At 52.5% G+C, this 16,314-nt stretch overlaps 1 protein-coding gene across 1 annotated transcript in view; it reads left to right on the plus strand.

The window, feature by feature from the left end:
• The window catches only part of CATSPER3 (cation channel sperm associated 3), a 36,742-nt gene extending 26,657 nt beyond the window's left edge, over positions 1 to 10,085 (plus strand). The window contains exons 3-8 of the mRNA XM_056124767.1: positions 2,759 to 2,998; positions 6,509 to 6,691; positions 7,278 to 7,418; positions 7,709 to 7,828; positions 8,939 to 9,093; positions 9,971 to 10,085. Of these exons, the coding sequence (XP_055980742.1) occupies positions 2,759 to 2,998; positions 6,509 to 6,691; positions 7,278 to 7,418; positions 7,709 to 7,828; positions 8,939 to 9,093; positions 9,971 to 10,085 (954 nt within the window). The remainder of the gene's footprint in view (positions 1 to 2,758; positions 2,999 to 6,508; positions 6,692 to 7,277; positions 7,419 to 7,708; positions 7,829 to 8,938; positions 9,094 to 9,970) is intronic.
• The last annotated feature ends 6,229 nt before the right edge of the window (positions 10,086 to 16,314 follow it).

Here is a 16,314-nt window from a genome sequence, read left to right on the forward strand (position 1 = left end):
GCACAGCCAACCCCAAACCACCCAAAACACCCCTTCAAAATTATCTCAACTTTTTATACTATTATGTTATTTTCAATAGTAAATTATTAAAAAGCTAAAGAATACTCAACAGGCAAATGGATAAATTATAGATATTTTTCCTAATTGGAACTGCAAAGTAATAGTGAAACAGTAAACTACCACTTATGCATATTGACACAGATGAATCTCAAAAAATAATTTATTTTATGCAAGATGCTGAAAATGGAACCCAGGGCCTCACACATGCAAGGCAAATGTGCTATCATTGAGCTACAACTCTGGCCTACACATAGCAAATACATTTTTTATTTTTAATTTTAGGCCACATGTGACTGTGCTTAGGAATCACTCCTGGCTATTCTTGGGATCATATGCGGTGCTGGGGATTGAACCCAAGTCAACCACTTGCAAGGCAAGCACCTTTATTCCCTTCCTATCCTTCCGGCCCCTCCGATAAATATTTTCAACAAACAAAGTGAATCTCTGGTGCTTGGGAGATATTTCCATGAGCCTGAGTGCATGCTGCCCACAAAGAAGGCCCAGGTTTTGTTCCCAGCATTCCATAGTCCCCAAACACCATGCTGAAAGTAGCCCCTGAGTACCACCAGATATAGTCCAAAAACAAATTGCTAAAGAATAGTACATTTATACATTTAGTAAATTTGCTATCTATTCCATTTGTGCAGTATAAAATGAGTCACAAAACCAGTCATTGTTAGGGATATATATGAAGTAAAAGTAGCACTTACAAGAGTATGAGTAACTCCAAATTTGCAATAGGATTCTTTTGTGACAAGGGCAAGGGATTTGATCAAACGTGGGATCTACAAGAGACTTTTTATTGTTTCATCTGGGCAATAATTTATGGTTGTGCATCACATTGTTTTTTTAATACTATTTTATATAAAATGTTACATAGTAGTTAAAAAAACAGTGTATATAAATAGTTGTCATGTGGAGACCACAAATATAAACACAGAGGACAAATAAAGACACCAGCTGCCCTAACGTTATCCAAATGGTGAGCTGCAGCTTGAGTTTCCATTTCCTGTGAAATCATCTGACACATATTTTAAAAGTGGTTTATCTTTTTTCACTTTCAAAAGGGCATACCTTTCTATTTACTGCCAGAAACTTTCTCTGACTGCTCTCCAGCCCACTGCAAACTCACCTTAGATAAAGTCTCACCATCCTCTCCCTTGGGGTGCCATCACCCAGTTTGTGGTACATCTTCATTCCCAGCATCCATGAACCCTCTAGGCACCACCTTTTCTCACAGAGCAGCTCCTACTGCCTGTTCCACCTTCCCAGCCCTTTCCTGCATGATATTATCTATGTATTTCTTTATGCAGTTATCTCTGTCCACCTAGAGTATAAACTTCCAAGTGCTGAACAGTTTCCATCTCATTCATTCATGATTGCATTCTCTAGTGCCTACCTGAAACAGTGCTTGCTTAGATTATTGTGGATGTTTGCTGTCACTGTCACTGTCTTCCCGTTGTTCATCGATTTGCTCAAGCGGGCCCAGTAACATCTCCATCATGAGACTTGTTGTTACTGTGTTTGGCATATCGGATACGTCACGGGTGGCTTGCCAGGCTTTGCCATGTGGGCACGATACTCTCAGTAGCTTGCCGGGCTCTCCGAGAGGGGCGAAGGAATTGAACCCGGCTCGGCCAGGCTGGCCGTGTGCAAGGCAATTGCCCTACCACTGTGCTATCGCTCCAGCCCAGATGTTTGCTAAAACTTTTCTTTTTGCTTTTTTGAGTTACACCAAGCGATGCTCAGGGGTTACTTCTGGCTCTTCACTCAGAAATTACTCCTGACAGTGCTGGGGGTCCATATGGGATGCTGGAGATCAAACCCGGGTCAGCCACGTGCAAGGCAAACACCCTACCTGCTGTGCTATCGCTCCGGACCCTGCTAAAACTTTTTAAATGAGTGAATACATTGACAATAAGAAACAGCTTCAGTAACCCCCAAATTACCTTTTGGTAAAAAATAGAGCCCATGAGTTGCTGATGCATAAGAAGAATATGACTGAGATTGTTTGATGATCCCTGAGCATTGCCCTGTGTGGCCATGGAGGCCCCCAGACCCTGCTAGGGTGGTTCTGGGTGATGCATCTTGGGTGGTAGTGTTGAGTGACTATCCCATTCACTCCCTAAGTACTGCATGTAATGCTGCCCTCCGCCCACCCCCCCAGATTGATGAAGAATAAAAGTGGAGAACACATTGGTTAACTATTTTAAAGAGTAATTAATTATAAACATAAGTATTTGTTTTTCATCTATATTTCTAAAAGTTTATACATTCATGTTGGCCGGTAAACTCTTGGGATCTCTCCTTGAGAAAACTACTTTCAGATTGCCTGACATCCTGAGGTGCTTCATGCAGGGGACCTTGATGTAATTTTCTCTGGTGGTCAGCTAGTCATTCCCAAATTTTCTTAGGGTCACCAAGTGTGAAGATGCAGAAAGAAAAAGAAATGGGCCCACTGTGTGTCCCCTCTATGACAAGGACTCTGCTTGGATTTCTCGCTCACCTGGGTGACTGAGGAAGCACACCCCTCCCCCACCTCTTACTCTAAGCACACACTTGGATTGGGTCGTCCAGGGTGGAGAGGGCCACCTGTTGGATTGGGTCGTCCAGGGTGGAGAGGGCCACCAGGGAATAGGCCTGCCACTGGGTCTGACCTGCCGTTGAGTCTGACCTGCCATCCTTGCCACCCATGCAGGTCTCTGAGGTCATCTTTGTGTCCATCTATAGCACTGAATTCTACTTGAAGCTCTATGCAGACCCCATCAACTATTGGAAGGATGGCTACAATATGTTAGATATAGCTGTCATAATCTTTCTCAGTGTCCCCTTTACTCTCAAGAAGATCAAAGGCAACCACTACCCCTACATCAACATTTCTAATGGCTTACAGTCCTTGCGCATTCTCAAACTTATTACCTACAGCCGTGGCATCCGGGTAAGTAGGCTGAGAGTGTCCTGGTTTTGAAGGGCAGGTCATAGGGTTCATCTACCCATTGGCCCAGCGTAATAATAATTTTACTATTGTTGTTCAGTTAACTGATTCACATTGTATGGCAGGATGGTTTCTTCTGATATTATTAAAGTAAAATATTTTTATTTAGAGAAATATAAGGAGATGCAGAGAGAGGGAGAGTATGCATGAGAGAGCAAGCACATTGCAGGTTGTGATACAGGCAGCAGAGAATATGCCTCTTCTGGTATTAATCTTTAATTTTAGTTGGGGGCAGGAAGGGCCCCAGCAGTACTCGGGAACCATATAATGCCAAGGAAAGTGTACACTTCATCTTTGAGCTATATCATTGTTCCTCCCCCCTCATTTTATTTTTTGTCCATGCCTGGGCTTGAAACCAGGACCTCACACACGCAAGGCATCAATCTTAAACATCTGGAGGAAAGGGACTGTTTGCTCCATTTTAGGCAAGGAAATTGAGGACACCCGTGATCCCTGGCAGATCAGTGCTAGAGTTGATGCTGGAGATGCCCGACTCCCCAGTGGCCTCTTTCCCACGCTGCCAAGTGACCAATTTTCTAAAAAAGCAGACCAGGGAGTTGGAAAGGGCAGGGAAATTGCCTTGCATGTGGTCAACCCAGATTCGATCTCTGGCACTCTATTTAATCCCCTGAGTCCCTTTAGGAGAGATTCCTGAGCATAGAGAAAGGAGTAAGCCCTGAGCACCGCTGGGTGTGGCCCCAAAACAATAAATAAATAGGCAGACCTGCTGAACGAAAGGCCCGGCACTGCCTTCCCAGAAGAGCTCAGGTGGGTTTGCTTCCTGGTGGGAATAGTTCCTTATTCATGCACCCCAGAGAATGCTGCTCCTGATGAGACATTATGGGGTGACCTGGCTTGCCTCTGTGCTGGCCAATCTGTGTTCTGAGACTGAAATCTTGGACAATTGTCTTTTTGTCCTGGCTCTGCACCCAGAATCTGTCTTCCCCTAGAAGGGACTCTTAGACCTTGCGGGCCTACACATTGATCTGTGGGCACGGAAACAACATTGGACCCTGGACCCTCAGGAACACAGAGGAGACTCTGGATGCCATGCCCTCTGGACACTAGTCTGGACAGCTGTGGGGAGCAGGAGAACCCAGAGGCAGGCACCTGACCTTGGTACTGATTCATGTTCATCAGATCTGAGGGTTTTAGAGGGCACACAGCCTCGGTGCTCTCAGTGGGCTTCTGGTAGCCCAGATCCCAGAATGGGCAATAAGAGAGCCCTGACTTCCATCTCATAGTGAGACTTGGGCACCAGGGGCAACTGGAGAAGTGCTGAGAGCTGGACATCTGGGGTATCTCAGCCTGGCTGTGGGTGGTGCTGGCCTTGCCTCCTGGCCAGGTTTCTTCCTATAGCTCATCTCAGTGCAGGGATGCTCTCTGTGGACAGCTGCGTTGGCTCACCAGCTCTGCCCAGAGTCCTATTTATTTCATTTTATGTAATCTATTGAACCCAGGACACTGTGCATGCAAGGCAAGCCCTCTGCCACTTAGTGACACCCCTGACCAGGGGGTCCTCTCTAATCCCAGAAGGTTCCAGCTCAGGAAAGTAAGACATTGCTCAGAAATCTGACCCCGACTGGGGACTACATTATAGACCTCCAAAGCTCTGTATTTCCTCAGAGAAAGGGCTCCCATCCTATAAGGCTATTCTATCTGGACTCTAGTACTGGATTTCTGGGCTGTGTTTGAAGGCTGTAACTGCAGCCAGTGACCAGGCTGAGACTGAGACTGCCCAGCTTTGCCCTTTGCCCTGCGAGCCTGTCAGCCTGCCCCAGTGGGGGTTCCCCCACTCTCCTACCTACCTCGGCTACTAGGTGGGGTCCCCCCACAATACATTCCCTCCTGCTGCAGCATTTCTCCTAAGGACTCAGGGCTTCTTCCCTGGAAGAGAGTTCTCACTTTGTGGTCCAGCCATAAAGGAAGTTTCCACACATCTTACTTCTTTTATAATTCATCAAAACTACAGGGTCTAGAAGAGATAGTGTAGTGTGGTGTAGAGATAGTAGAGCTTGCCTTGCACATGCTCAACTTGGGTTCAATCCCTGGCATCCCATCTGGCCCCTCAAGCTCAGGAGTAAGCCCTGAGCACTGCCAGATATGGCCCAAAATCTCACCCCCCCCCCACATACACACACCTATATATTTTCTTCCATCAAGGGAAGAGGGGAGCTTCCAGACAAGCCCCCATATAAGGAAAGCCCCAAGTGCTCTTTTTTTTCAAATTTTATTTATTTATTTTTAGCGAATCACCGTGAGGTATAGTTACAGGCTTACAAACTTTCATACTTGCATTTCAGTCATACAATGATCGAATACCCATCCCTCCACCAGTGCCTATTTTCTACCACCAATGGTCCCAGCATCCCTCCCTCCCACCCCAACCCCATCCCCTCCACCTCGCTCCGCCTCTGTGGCAGGCCCTTTTGGTCTCCCTCTCCTTCGCCCCAAGTGCTCAACATTCTCTGCCTCCTGAAATGCTCAGTGTCCTGCTCTCTCAAGGACCTCCTTTCCCAGTGTTGTATCAGTAGACAATTCCTTGACTTAAGAAAAGAACATTAGTAGGGGGCTGGAGCAATAGCACAGCTGGTAGAGCATTTGCATTGCACGCGGCTGACCCAGGTTTGATTCCCAGCATCCCATATGGTCCTCCGAGCACTGCCAGGAGTAATACCTGAGTGCATGAGCCAGGAGTAACCCCTGTGCTGGGTGTGACCCAAAAAAGCAAAATAAAATAAAATAAAAAGAACGTTAGTAGCTGAAGATGCAGCAGCAGCAGGAAAGGCTTTTAGAGTGGTTCCAGTTCTGTCCAAGTGCTGGAGTGTGACCCTGGGTGCAGCGCTGTGCTGAGCTGAGCCCCTGATTCCTCTTCTTGAAATGGAAGAAAGGATGAGAGCTGCCTGCCTTGAGATCGCATCTGTGCCTACACCTAGGAAACAGGGACTTAGCAAGACTCCAGGTCAAACTGTGGAGGAAGGGCCATTCTTGTGCTCCCCAGGAGGAGGTGGTGTGCTGGGAAGGACAAACACCCCTTCCACCAGGGAGACTTGCTGTGAAACAGGGTCCAGAGAGAGAGGGGAGCATATTCCTCTGGACCTCTTTTGTTGCCATACCTTACTTCTCCAAGAGCTGGAACATCCTTCAGGGTTGACCTTCAGCTGAGAAGTAGGAGAATGGCACCTTGAGTTGACCACAGATTCGGGTGGGGAGGTTACGGGAGACCTGAGGTGACCCATCCCGCCATCCCCCAGGGGGCTGACAGCGAAGCTCAGGCATGGATAAGATTGGTTCAGCTCTCAATCTGACACAGGCTTCCATCCACCTACCATGTACAACGTATGGCACCAGGTGCTATAGACAGATAACTGTGGTCTGGGAAGACCAGACCCCCTAAGTTCTGATTTTCCCTGCCCTGGCAGCCGTACTAGCTGCAGCACCTCTGTCTTGCAGACGCTCATCAATGCCGTGGGCCAGACCGTCTATTCCGTGGCCTCCGTGCTCAGCATGCTCTTTATCCTCATGTACATCTTTGCCATCCTGGGCTTCTGCCTATTTGGATCTTCAGAAGCAGGGGACCAGAAAAACTGGGGGAGCCTGGCCCTGGCCTTCTTTACCCTCTTCAGCTTGGCCACGGTACTGTATGGGGCCGCTGCGGCCGGGGTCTTGAGGGGGAACAGCCAGCCCCTGTGTGTGGGTGTGCTGAGCCTCAGAACTTGGGTGGGCTGGGAAGCTGAGAACTGACCTCCCAGGACTAAACCCAGTCCTGTGCCTTGGCTGGGTGTAGGGGGTCCCATCTGTTCCTCAAATCTTGACATTCCCTAGAAGAGTCCATTTTTAGCCAGAGGGTTACAATCATCCCTAAGAGCTCTAAAATGATATTTCATTTGGCATATGCTTCAAGTGAAACCCATTTCAAATACATCGTTAGAAATCAGCGGTCACAAATCCACTCAGAATAAATCTTCAGAGCCCAAGACTAGAGGCCAAAACTGTTGGACTCCAGGAAGACTGGGGTGTCCACAAAGCATTAAGGAAGCCTAGGTCCAAACTCTCCTCCACTTGGACTGCCCGTATGAGTTAGAGTTTATGGGTCAGAGAGTTGAGGGATGAGGGCAGAGTCAAGCTTGTCCTTCATGGGGCTGAGTCTCCCCTAGGGGCATCGAGAAGCAGGACCCCCCACTGGCCTGCACACTCAGTACACTCTGCCCTGTCCAAGCAGGTCGACGGCTGGACAGACCTGCAGGAGCAGTTGGATGAGCGGGGTGTTCCTCTGGGCCGGGTCTTCACCATCATCTTCATCCTGCTCGCCTCCTTCATCTTCCTCAACATGTTTGTGGCTGTCATGATCATCCACACCGAGGTGAGACCGTGTGCACAGGTGGGGTCCCAGCTGGCAGGTTTCCAAAGAGGCCCCCCGAGCTGTCTCTCTCCTGGAGGCAGTCCCTCCCTCGCCCACACCTGCTCTTCTCCTTTCGCCTGTGAAGGTGACAACTGCACCCTGGGACCTGGGAAGCCACTGGCAGTGGGGGATGGCCCCAGCTGGGGTGTGTTTCCCTGCTGACTGGCCTGTGCCACAAAGCAGGCTCAGGAAGAGGAGAGGAGGTGAGATGGGGAGAGCCAGCAGCATACCTCTCTCCTCCTGCTCTCTAGAATTCCATCAAGAAATTTGAGCGGCAGCTGATAACTGAAAGACAGATGGCGGTCATAGGAGAGAAGCAGGTGATCGTGAAGAGGCAGCAGGAGACCATCAGCATTCTGATGCAGGCACAGGTAGGGGGCTCTGCAGGGCAGGTCGACAAGATAGGTGGTGAGAGTTGATGGAGTGGCCAGGCAGAGGGGCCTGCAGACCCTGGGGAGGGCAGGTGGCCTTCAGATGTCTTCGGTCCATGGTAAGGCAGGTGCATGACCCTGGTCTTTTCCAGAGCCAAGCTTTAGTTTCTGTGTATTTAAATTTCCCTAGATAGCAGAGCCCTTCGTCTGGACCACCTCTGTGTGTTTTGTTGCTGTTTCGGAGCCACACCTGGTGGCTTACCCCTAGCTCTGGAGCCTGGAAGGTTCAGTGGACCATATGGGGTGCCAGGTATCGAACCCAGGTCAGCAATGTGCAAGGCAAGCACCCTCCCCACTGTCCTATCCTCCGGCCTCATGTAACGCCATGTGACTGAGGGCTTCAGTGAGGGAGGCGGCAGGAACCCTGACAGGTGTTCTTTGCCTGGGTTTTCCAAACTGAAACAAGAATGAACTCACCCAGTGGGAGGTTTTCTGTCAAGCACGATGTGATGTGATGTGATGTGAAGGGCCAGACTGTCTCAGCCAGAGTGCCCTGCGCTCCCCACGCGGGGCCCCAGGCACTCGGCCAGGTCCAGACATGCTGCCTCTCTTTGTGGTCTGTGCGTTTCTCCTGAGCCTTTTTCTCTGGGTGGGATGTGTGTGTGTGGGAAGGGGGAGGGGGAGTGGGGACACACACTTAATTTGTCTGGGAGGCCATGCTGAGGCTCTCGTTGGCTCCTTCTGGCCTCAGGTCAGGGCTGGTGGTGCCTACTGCTCTGAGGTCAGCACAAGCCTGTGACCAGGGGCCAGGATCCCAGATGGTCCAAGCAGTTCCTCCAATTCTCTGCATGTCAAGACTGTGCCCATGTCCTTGTCACCACTGTCTCTGTTCTTCCTCTTTTTTTTTAACCTGATTTTTTTTTTTGCCTTTTTTTGGTCACTCCCGGCAATGCACAGGGGTTACCCCTGGCTCTGCACTCAGAAATTACTCCTGGCAGTGCTCAGGAGACCATATGGGATGCTGGGAATCGAACCCGGGTTGGCCGTGTGCAAGGCAAACACCCTACCCACTGTGCTATTGCTCCAGCCCCACTATTCTTCCTCTTGAAGAATGTTGACTGCAGAAGTTTCAATGAGCTGGTGAAGGACTTCAAGAAGACCCTGAGACATGATGAGCCCATGGTTTTGGATGATTTTGGCACCAGCCTCCCCTTCATTGATGTCTACTTGACCACTCTGGACAACCAGGACCGTACAATCAGCGAGTAAATCACTGCTTCTCTGCCCTAGCCCAAAGCCGTCACTGAGGAGAGGGCTGGGTTGACCCTGCGAGAGGGCTGTGGCAAAGGCAATAGAGCAGAGGGGTGGTGCGAACCCTTCTGGGAGGCCAGAACTCATGTAGGCACAGGGTGCAGTGTGGAAAGCCCCCCAGGTGAGGAGGGGACTCTATCCCCTGCCCCTCCCCAGCCTCCTCCGCCTGTGCTTAAATGCAGGCTCCTTCCACACTGCAGGGCCCGTCCTCCGACTGTCTTTCAGAGGGCAAAGGAAGAAACACAGTAGGGGCTGACATCCTTACCTGGTTCGAACACTCCCTGCCCATGTGGCTCTGGCCACATCCCTGTCCTTCCACAGCTGTCCCATGAGGGGCTGCTGGGCTACTACTGTGGAAATAGGGCCCAGGAGGCACTGAGAGTGGCTGTCCCCTGAGCTGCGCCTTAGTGGGGGTTGCAGCTGACCATGACTATTTAGAAAGGGGAGCACACAAGCGCTGGGGCCTCAGTGGGCTCCTGAACCGGGACTTGCCTAGCTTCTGGTGTTGTGGACTGGCGGAACTAGAAGAAAGCTTGGGAGGACCCACTTTGGTTCAGAGAGAGAGCTGGACCAAACGTCTGATCTCATCACATGGTCACTCACTCAGAGCCCAGGAGTGGGGGATCACACCCTAACATAGGGGCCTCAGGTGGGAGGGTGCTAGTATCCCAGCCCAGCTGGCCCCCCTCCCACCACCACCTCCCGCTTTGCTCTGTCCTGCTCCTGTCTGCCCCAGGTGGGTGTGGTGAATGACAGGTCTAGTAGGGTGAAGGTGAGAACAGCAGCACCCAGAGGCCTGACCTGAGCCCTCCCGATCTCCTTCATTTCTAGGTTACAAAAGTTATACTACGAGATTGTGCATGTGCTAAGCTTGATGCTTGAAGAAATGCCCAAGAAGAAAGAGTTTCCAGCCTCGGAAAAGGAGAATAAAGTCTCTTCTAGGTGAGGGGACAGGCAGGCACTAGAGTGGTCCCCATTAAACAGGCTGGATGCGCTGCCTTCCCCCAGAGCCTGTGATCATGGAATTTCTCCCTTGTGGAGGTTTTGGCCTGAACCTATGTGAAATCAAATTCCCTGGAAGTCACCTGCATCGCTCACTCATATGACAGAGCAAGAGGCTGGGAAGGGGAGCAGGAGGATGGGCCCTGGCCAGAGGCCATCCAGGCCCACACTCTCTGCTAGGTGTCTAGGGAAGCTGCCAGAGGCCAGGTCAAGGAGTGCAGCCACAGGAAGGTGTGGGGCACCTTTGAGCTCTTGTGGCCACACTGGCACGGGAGCCTCTGCCAGGCTCCTCTGTGGGGGCACCTCCATATGCGGCAGAGATGCACGCTGCCCTTGGGGCCCTTCTCTGTTTATCTGTTCTGCTCTGGGGCCTGAGGGGCCCCAGAGATTGGCTGTGACTGGCGGGACTGTGTGTGGCCATTATGTTCAGGGGTGCAGGGCAGAGGAAGTGGCTGGTCTCTGGGCTCCTCAACAAGGTGTTGGGCTGTTTCATCCTCACAGTTCCGTTTGGGCTGTCCAGTTGAAGGTCAGCACTTTCAGGAGGCGGAGAATGTTCAATTGACAGGAGTACTGGCTTTGTGTGGAAGAGGCTGGGGTTTGATCCCCAGCACCACATGGTCCCCCACAGAGCACTTCTGGGAGTCACCCTTGAGCACTGAGCTGGCAGTAGCCCTTAAGCACTGCTGTGTGTGTCCTCTGATCCTGCAGGTGGTGTGGGAGGAGAGACAGAGTTTCTGGTGTCCTTCCCGCAGTACCCTGGCATGGCCGGATGGCGCTGTATGAAAGCAGGACAGAGCAGTTGCTTTTCCTGCTCCTGACTGACAGGCCAAGGCCTGGCCACTCCCTAGGCTGCTTCCCATCCCCTTGATGGTGCCATTGCAGACTGAGATGCTGGGGGGCCCAGCCCTGAGAGCCCTGCAGGGCAGTCAGAGTACTATGGGGATGGGCTGCACAGAGGGTGGCCCAGGGGCTCCTACCCAGGGGACAGGGCAGGTCTTGCCTCTTTTTGTGATTTTGTTCATGCATCTCCACACACTCCACACAACTCTTCCACAAGCGAAGCTAAGCTGGGCAGGGGCTGGGCTTCTGGGATGAGAAACTGGAAGACTGGCCGTGGCTTGATCAGTGCCTGTGGCTGCATTAGGGGGCAGCTGCTTGCCAGATGGACAGACTCTGCCTGAGGACAGACAGTCATGGTGGGAACATGGACAGTAAGTTCTACCAAGTTATGTGGGTCATCTGCGCTCCCAGATGGTCACGCTCTTAGAACCAAATTGAAAATATTTTGTTTTAGAGCCACATGCGGCAGTGTTTGGGGGTTACTCCTGTCTACACTCAGGGATCACTCTGGGCGGACTCGGGAGGACCGTATGGGATGCCTGGGATTGAACCCAGGTTGGCCGTGTGCAAGGCAAGTGCCCTACCTTCTGCACTATCGCTCTGGCCCCTTTTATAGCACACAGGAAGGAAGCTGCTGGAGCACTAGACCATCCACCACCCCACTATGGGGATCCTAAAGAAAATGGGGTGTCTGTACCCTAGGTGGCCGCCAGGGTCCAACCACGAGGGCACAGTGGTAGTCAGGGATGGCTGGGGGCAGAAACTGAGCAGGTGCTGCCAGGTGCTCACACTTGGTTGTAGCCACGTGACTCAGGAGAATGTGGAAACATCCACCTGCTCTCCCAAGGATGATGGGATGTGCCCTCTGCAGTTAGGAACAGAAGATTAAACAATTGGCCTCGGGGCCCAGGAGATGTGTGACAGGCTGGAGCAAATGCTTTGCATTCAGGAGCCCCAGGTCCCATTCCCAGCACCGTGAACAACCCTGGGAGTGACACCTAAGCACCGAGCCAGGAAGAACCTTTGTAAACTAAGGTGACCCCGGAACTAAAAAGTAAAAGCAAAAGCAAAGCAAAACAAAACAAAACAAAAGCAGACTACATGGAAATAGTTTAGAAAGGACCATGGGTTTGGAGTCAGACATCAGGGATTTCTATCTTTGAAGTAGAGATAGTGCAGAGGAAAGGCACTTGCCTTGCATGCAGCTGGCCCTGAGTCAGTGTGCCTGACACCACACATGGTCACACGAGCACTATCAGGAGTTATCCTTGAGCACAGAGTCAGGAAGAAGCCCTGGGCAAAGCCAGGTATGGCCTAATGTTTCCTCTCCACTGCCCCCCCCCCCCCGCCCAAAGACAGTTTTTTGTTTGTTTTGGAGCAACACTTGGTGATGCTTGGAGTTTACTCCTGGCTCTGTGCTCAGGAATCATTTCTGGCAGTACTTGGGAGACCATATGGGATGCCAGGGATCGAACTGAGGTCAGCCATGTGCAAGGCAAGCTGTACTATTGCTCCAGCCTCTGTTTTTTTTTTTTAATTAGGTAATCTTAGGCAGAGTATCCGATCTTTCAGTGCTTCTGCTATTTCCTCTGAGAAATGGGCTGATGGAGCAGAACAGCGCCCAGAATCAAATCCTCAGGGGAGTGTGCGAAGAAGGAGAAATAAGCTCCCACTTCCTGGCTCTCAGCTCTGCCTCTGTTGGGTGCTGGCTGCAGGGGCTGTGCCCGTCAGGGCTGAGAGGAAGTGGGCGGCCATCCAGGGCACAGGGAGCAAGCAGGAAAGTACGGGTCTGAGAGCAGGAAGCAGAGGTCAGAAACCCAGAGAGGGGCTGAAGCAGGTTTCCAGATAGAGCTGGTACCAGCTGAGCAGACGGCCTGTGGGAGCAAAAAGATTGGGGTCCCTAACCTGGCAGGGAAGCCGGCACCCAGGGCTGGGTGTGGGGCAGCTTCAAAGGGCACAAGCAGAAGGCTGTCACAGGGCAGAAAACTGGGAGGGTGCAGAGGGCTGGCCCAGCATGTTGGCAGAATACGCCATGGATATTTGGCGCAAAGTCCCAAAGCAGCATTTCTGTTTGGCTCGGTTCGCCTGCAGAGCAAACACTGGCAGATTGGAATTCCCACTTGGGCTCTCACCAACTCAAACAGGCTTGGCCAAGACTTTCAATTGATTTGCTCGGGGCAGAAAGGCTGTGCTTGCCCAGGCCTGGTGGTGGAAGGCAGGACCTTCCTCCCTGCCCCGCAGCCCCGGGATCCAGCAGAGCTGGTCTGAAATGGTTCGCAGGTCTCCAGCCCACCAGCGTGGTGGTGTGGGGGCAGCAGTGGGGAGCGGGGGGCCGGGTCCCAAGTTGTCTGGCCACATCTCCGTTCTGCCCCGGCTCATGGGGGAAGGATCTGGAATCCAACATTAAACCTGCCTGGACAGTAGCCATATTTTGACTTATTACATTAATTTATTTTTAACTTTAATTGCTTGTTGATGCCACCAGCAGGGAGGAGACCTTGTAATATAGAGACTCCCCATACTTACTTGACTTACGGTCCTCTTTTCAGGAAAAATAAAAAATCCCTCAGTGCCTGCCCTCTGGAAACCAACCTTCTTAAAGAGAATACAGGGTGCCCCCAAACCCCCTCCCCCTAATTTGCTCTCCAGAGTCTTCCTGTCCTTGCAGCATGTGATGGAGTGGTTTCGGACACCTCAGGAAACAATGCCCTCTGTTACTTTGCGGCCTGGGAATGTCACACTCCTATTCCACCAGGCATGGATCGGCCAGGCTGCACACAACTGCCCACGTGTCGGGGACCCGAGTCACAGGTCATGCTCTGCGCCCAGTGCAATCTCTGTCTTGGGCTGGTGGGGTCTCTGGCTCTGTCCCCTCTTAGCCTGGGTCTGATCAGTGTCCCTCAAGCTCTCAGGAGAGAAAAAAGGGCCCCAAGTGTCTCAGCAGCAACCGAGAGAGGAGGGCCAAGGGGCGATGGCTGCCTCCCCTTTCCCTCTCCCCTCCCTTCTGCCAGTTGCTTTTCTGTGATGTGCACCAGGACGGAGGAGAAGAAAGGGTCAGCAGTGCCTGAGGGGGCCTTTGAGCATCAGGGTAACCGGTTGCCCAGACTCCACAGCACAGCTGTAGTGGAAGGTGCTCTCCACTCTGGCTTTGTGTGGTGAGAAGGGTCCCCACCGGTGTCTGAGAGGGCACACAGAGACTGCAAATGTTTGACAAATGGAGCCCAGGAATGGGCCTGACCATGGGGTGTGTGGCCTCTCTTCTGGCCGGGAGGCTGCCACGCACAGACACTAATAGGACATCACAGGCCACCCACCTGCGGAGTCCCCAGCTGGCCTTGAAGGCCTTTTGCCAAGGTTCCCCAGAGGTTGACTGATATTTTTTGCAAAATGAAGTGGAATCAGGAGCAGAAGTGTGGAGAGGCCTGGGGTGGGTTGGGGACAAGGAGCTAAAGAGGATTTTTCTCCAAGAAAGTCCAGATCGGAGAGACAAAGGCCTCCTCTGCTGTGGCCGGGCACCAGACGCCAAGCCTGTGCTGGTGACTTGAAACCCACAGCACACTCACTCAACAGGTGTTTTCATCATTCTACAGGGTGAGTGGCACGACTGAGGCTCAGGGGTGTCAGTGGCGGGCGAGAGCAATTGGCCTTTCACACAGTCAGCCCAGGTTTGATCCCCAGCATCCCACATGGTCCCTGAGCAACGCTAGGGGTAAGCCCTAAGTACCACTGGGTGTGGCCCCCAAGCCCTCTAGCCTTGACTCTCTTCAGGGAGCTGAGACCATGGAAGGGCCCTGGTCTGCCCATTCTGGGTCCCCTGGCTGCCTGCAGGGTCTCTGTAGCGGTGAATGCTGTGATTCTGTGACCCGCCCTGGGCGCTCCAGGGTGGAGGGGAACAGTCAATGTGTGCGGATGGGGTGGTGACGGTGACGGTGACGGCAGTGGCTGAGCAGGAAAGTACAGCCTGGGCAGGAGAGGGTTTGCCTGAGGAGGCTCCGCCCTGGGGAAGGCTGAGCCTCAGCGAGGAGCCCAGCAAGGGCCTTCAGTGTCTCCCGCACCCAGGCAGCTGGCCCCTGTGGGCTCTTGCCACAGACCATCCGTACTGCTGTCTGCTACCTTGTCCACCCTCTGAGGTCTCATCAGCAAGGTGGAAGTTGTGGTGGGCACCGGAGGAGGTGCTTTTTGGGTCTCTGTGGGTCCTGACCTGTGACTTTTTTGAGGGTCCTCCCCAGCAGTGTTTGGGGACTGGGCGACTCCAGAGATGCCTGACTCAGCGGTTTAGGCCAGACGGTTTGACGCCAGCAGTGAGGTGACGCTTGGGCCCAGCCGTGCTGGGTTGGAGGGGAGAAAGCACAGCTGATCCCAAAGCTCCGTGTCTGCACAGCTGGCAGCAGACCCCAAGGGCAAGTGGGTGGATCCAATGCCTGATTGACATAGCAGCTCTGTGAGAGGAAGACCAGGCCTCAGGAAATTGCTCATCAGGGGCCTGAATCCAAAGGGATCCTGAACCATGTCTTGGCTCAGTGGCTTTGTTGACCTAAGGGGCTGGGCGGTCAGTGACCTGGGCACTGGCAGTGGGGGACTCTGGGCTCTGGACTGGGGAGAGTCAGAAAGGTTAGGAGGACTGGGAAGACAGCTCAAAGGACTGAGTGCAGGCTTTGCATGAGGGAGCCCCGGTTTCCACCCCCAGCACTCCATGGAGCCCCAAGCACCATCTGGGGTGATTCTGAGCACTGAGCCTAGAGGCTGGAAGGTGCCTCCCAAGCAGTGCCAGATGTGGTCCAAAAACCCAATGAAACAGCAAAGCAATGTCATCGGAGTGGGTATGAAGCCAGGTGTTCAGCTGGGGGTAGGGAAGAGGCCTGGATGCATTGTGGGTTGGGGGAGGCTCTTTGGGGCAAATATGCCCTTTACTACACCAGATTAATGCGAAGGGAGAGAGAGTGTGTGCAGAGGGCTGGAGTCACTGCGGGGCCAAGCGTCCACCCCAGTGTGAACTGGAAAGGCCCCAGATAGGCCACAGGCGGGCACGGTGTGGGAAAATCCTGGCCTGACTGCCACAGCCTGGCAGGCGGCAGAACTGCCTGTGCTGTGTGGCCGTGATGTCTCGGGGAGTTTGCCAAGCACTTCGCTTCTCGTGGAGTCAGTGGGATGGTGAGCCCTTGGTTCAGTTAAATTGGTTAATAAGCTTTGTCTGATTCCGCTGCATAATGTGATATAATGTGATAATAGCTGTAGCAGCCGCTGCTGCTCACCATGGTCATCACTGCACGCCAGCACGCTTCTGGGCACAGAGGGAGGCGCATGCGCATTCCCGAACACTTGGCCTCTCATTT

This window comes from Sorex fumeus, unplaced genomic scaffold (genome assembly GCF_029834395.1).
Source record: "Sorex fumeus unplaced genomic scaffold, SorFum_2.1 ptg000051l, whole genome shotgun sequence".
Taxonomy (NCBI): Eukaryota; Metazoa; Chordata; class Mammalia; order Eulipotyphla; family Soricidae; genus Sorex; species Sorex fumeus.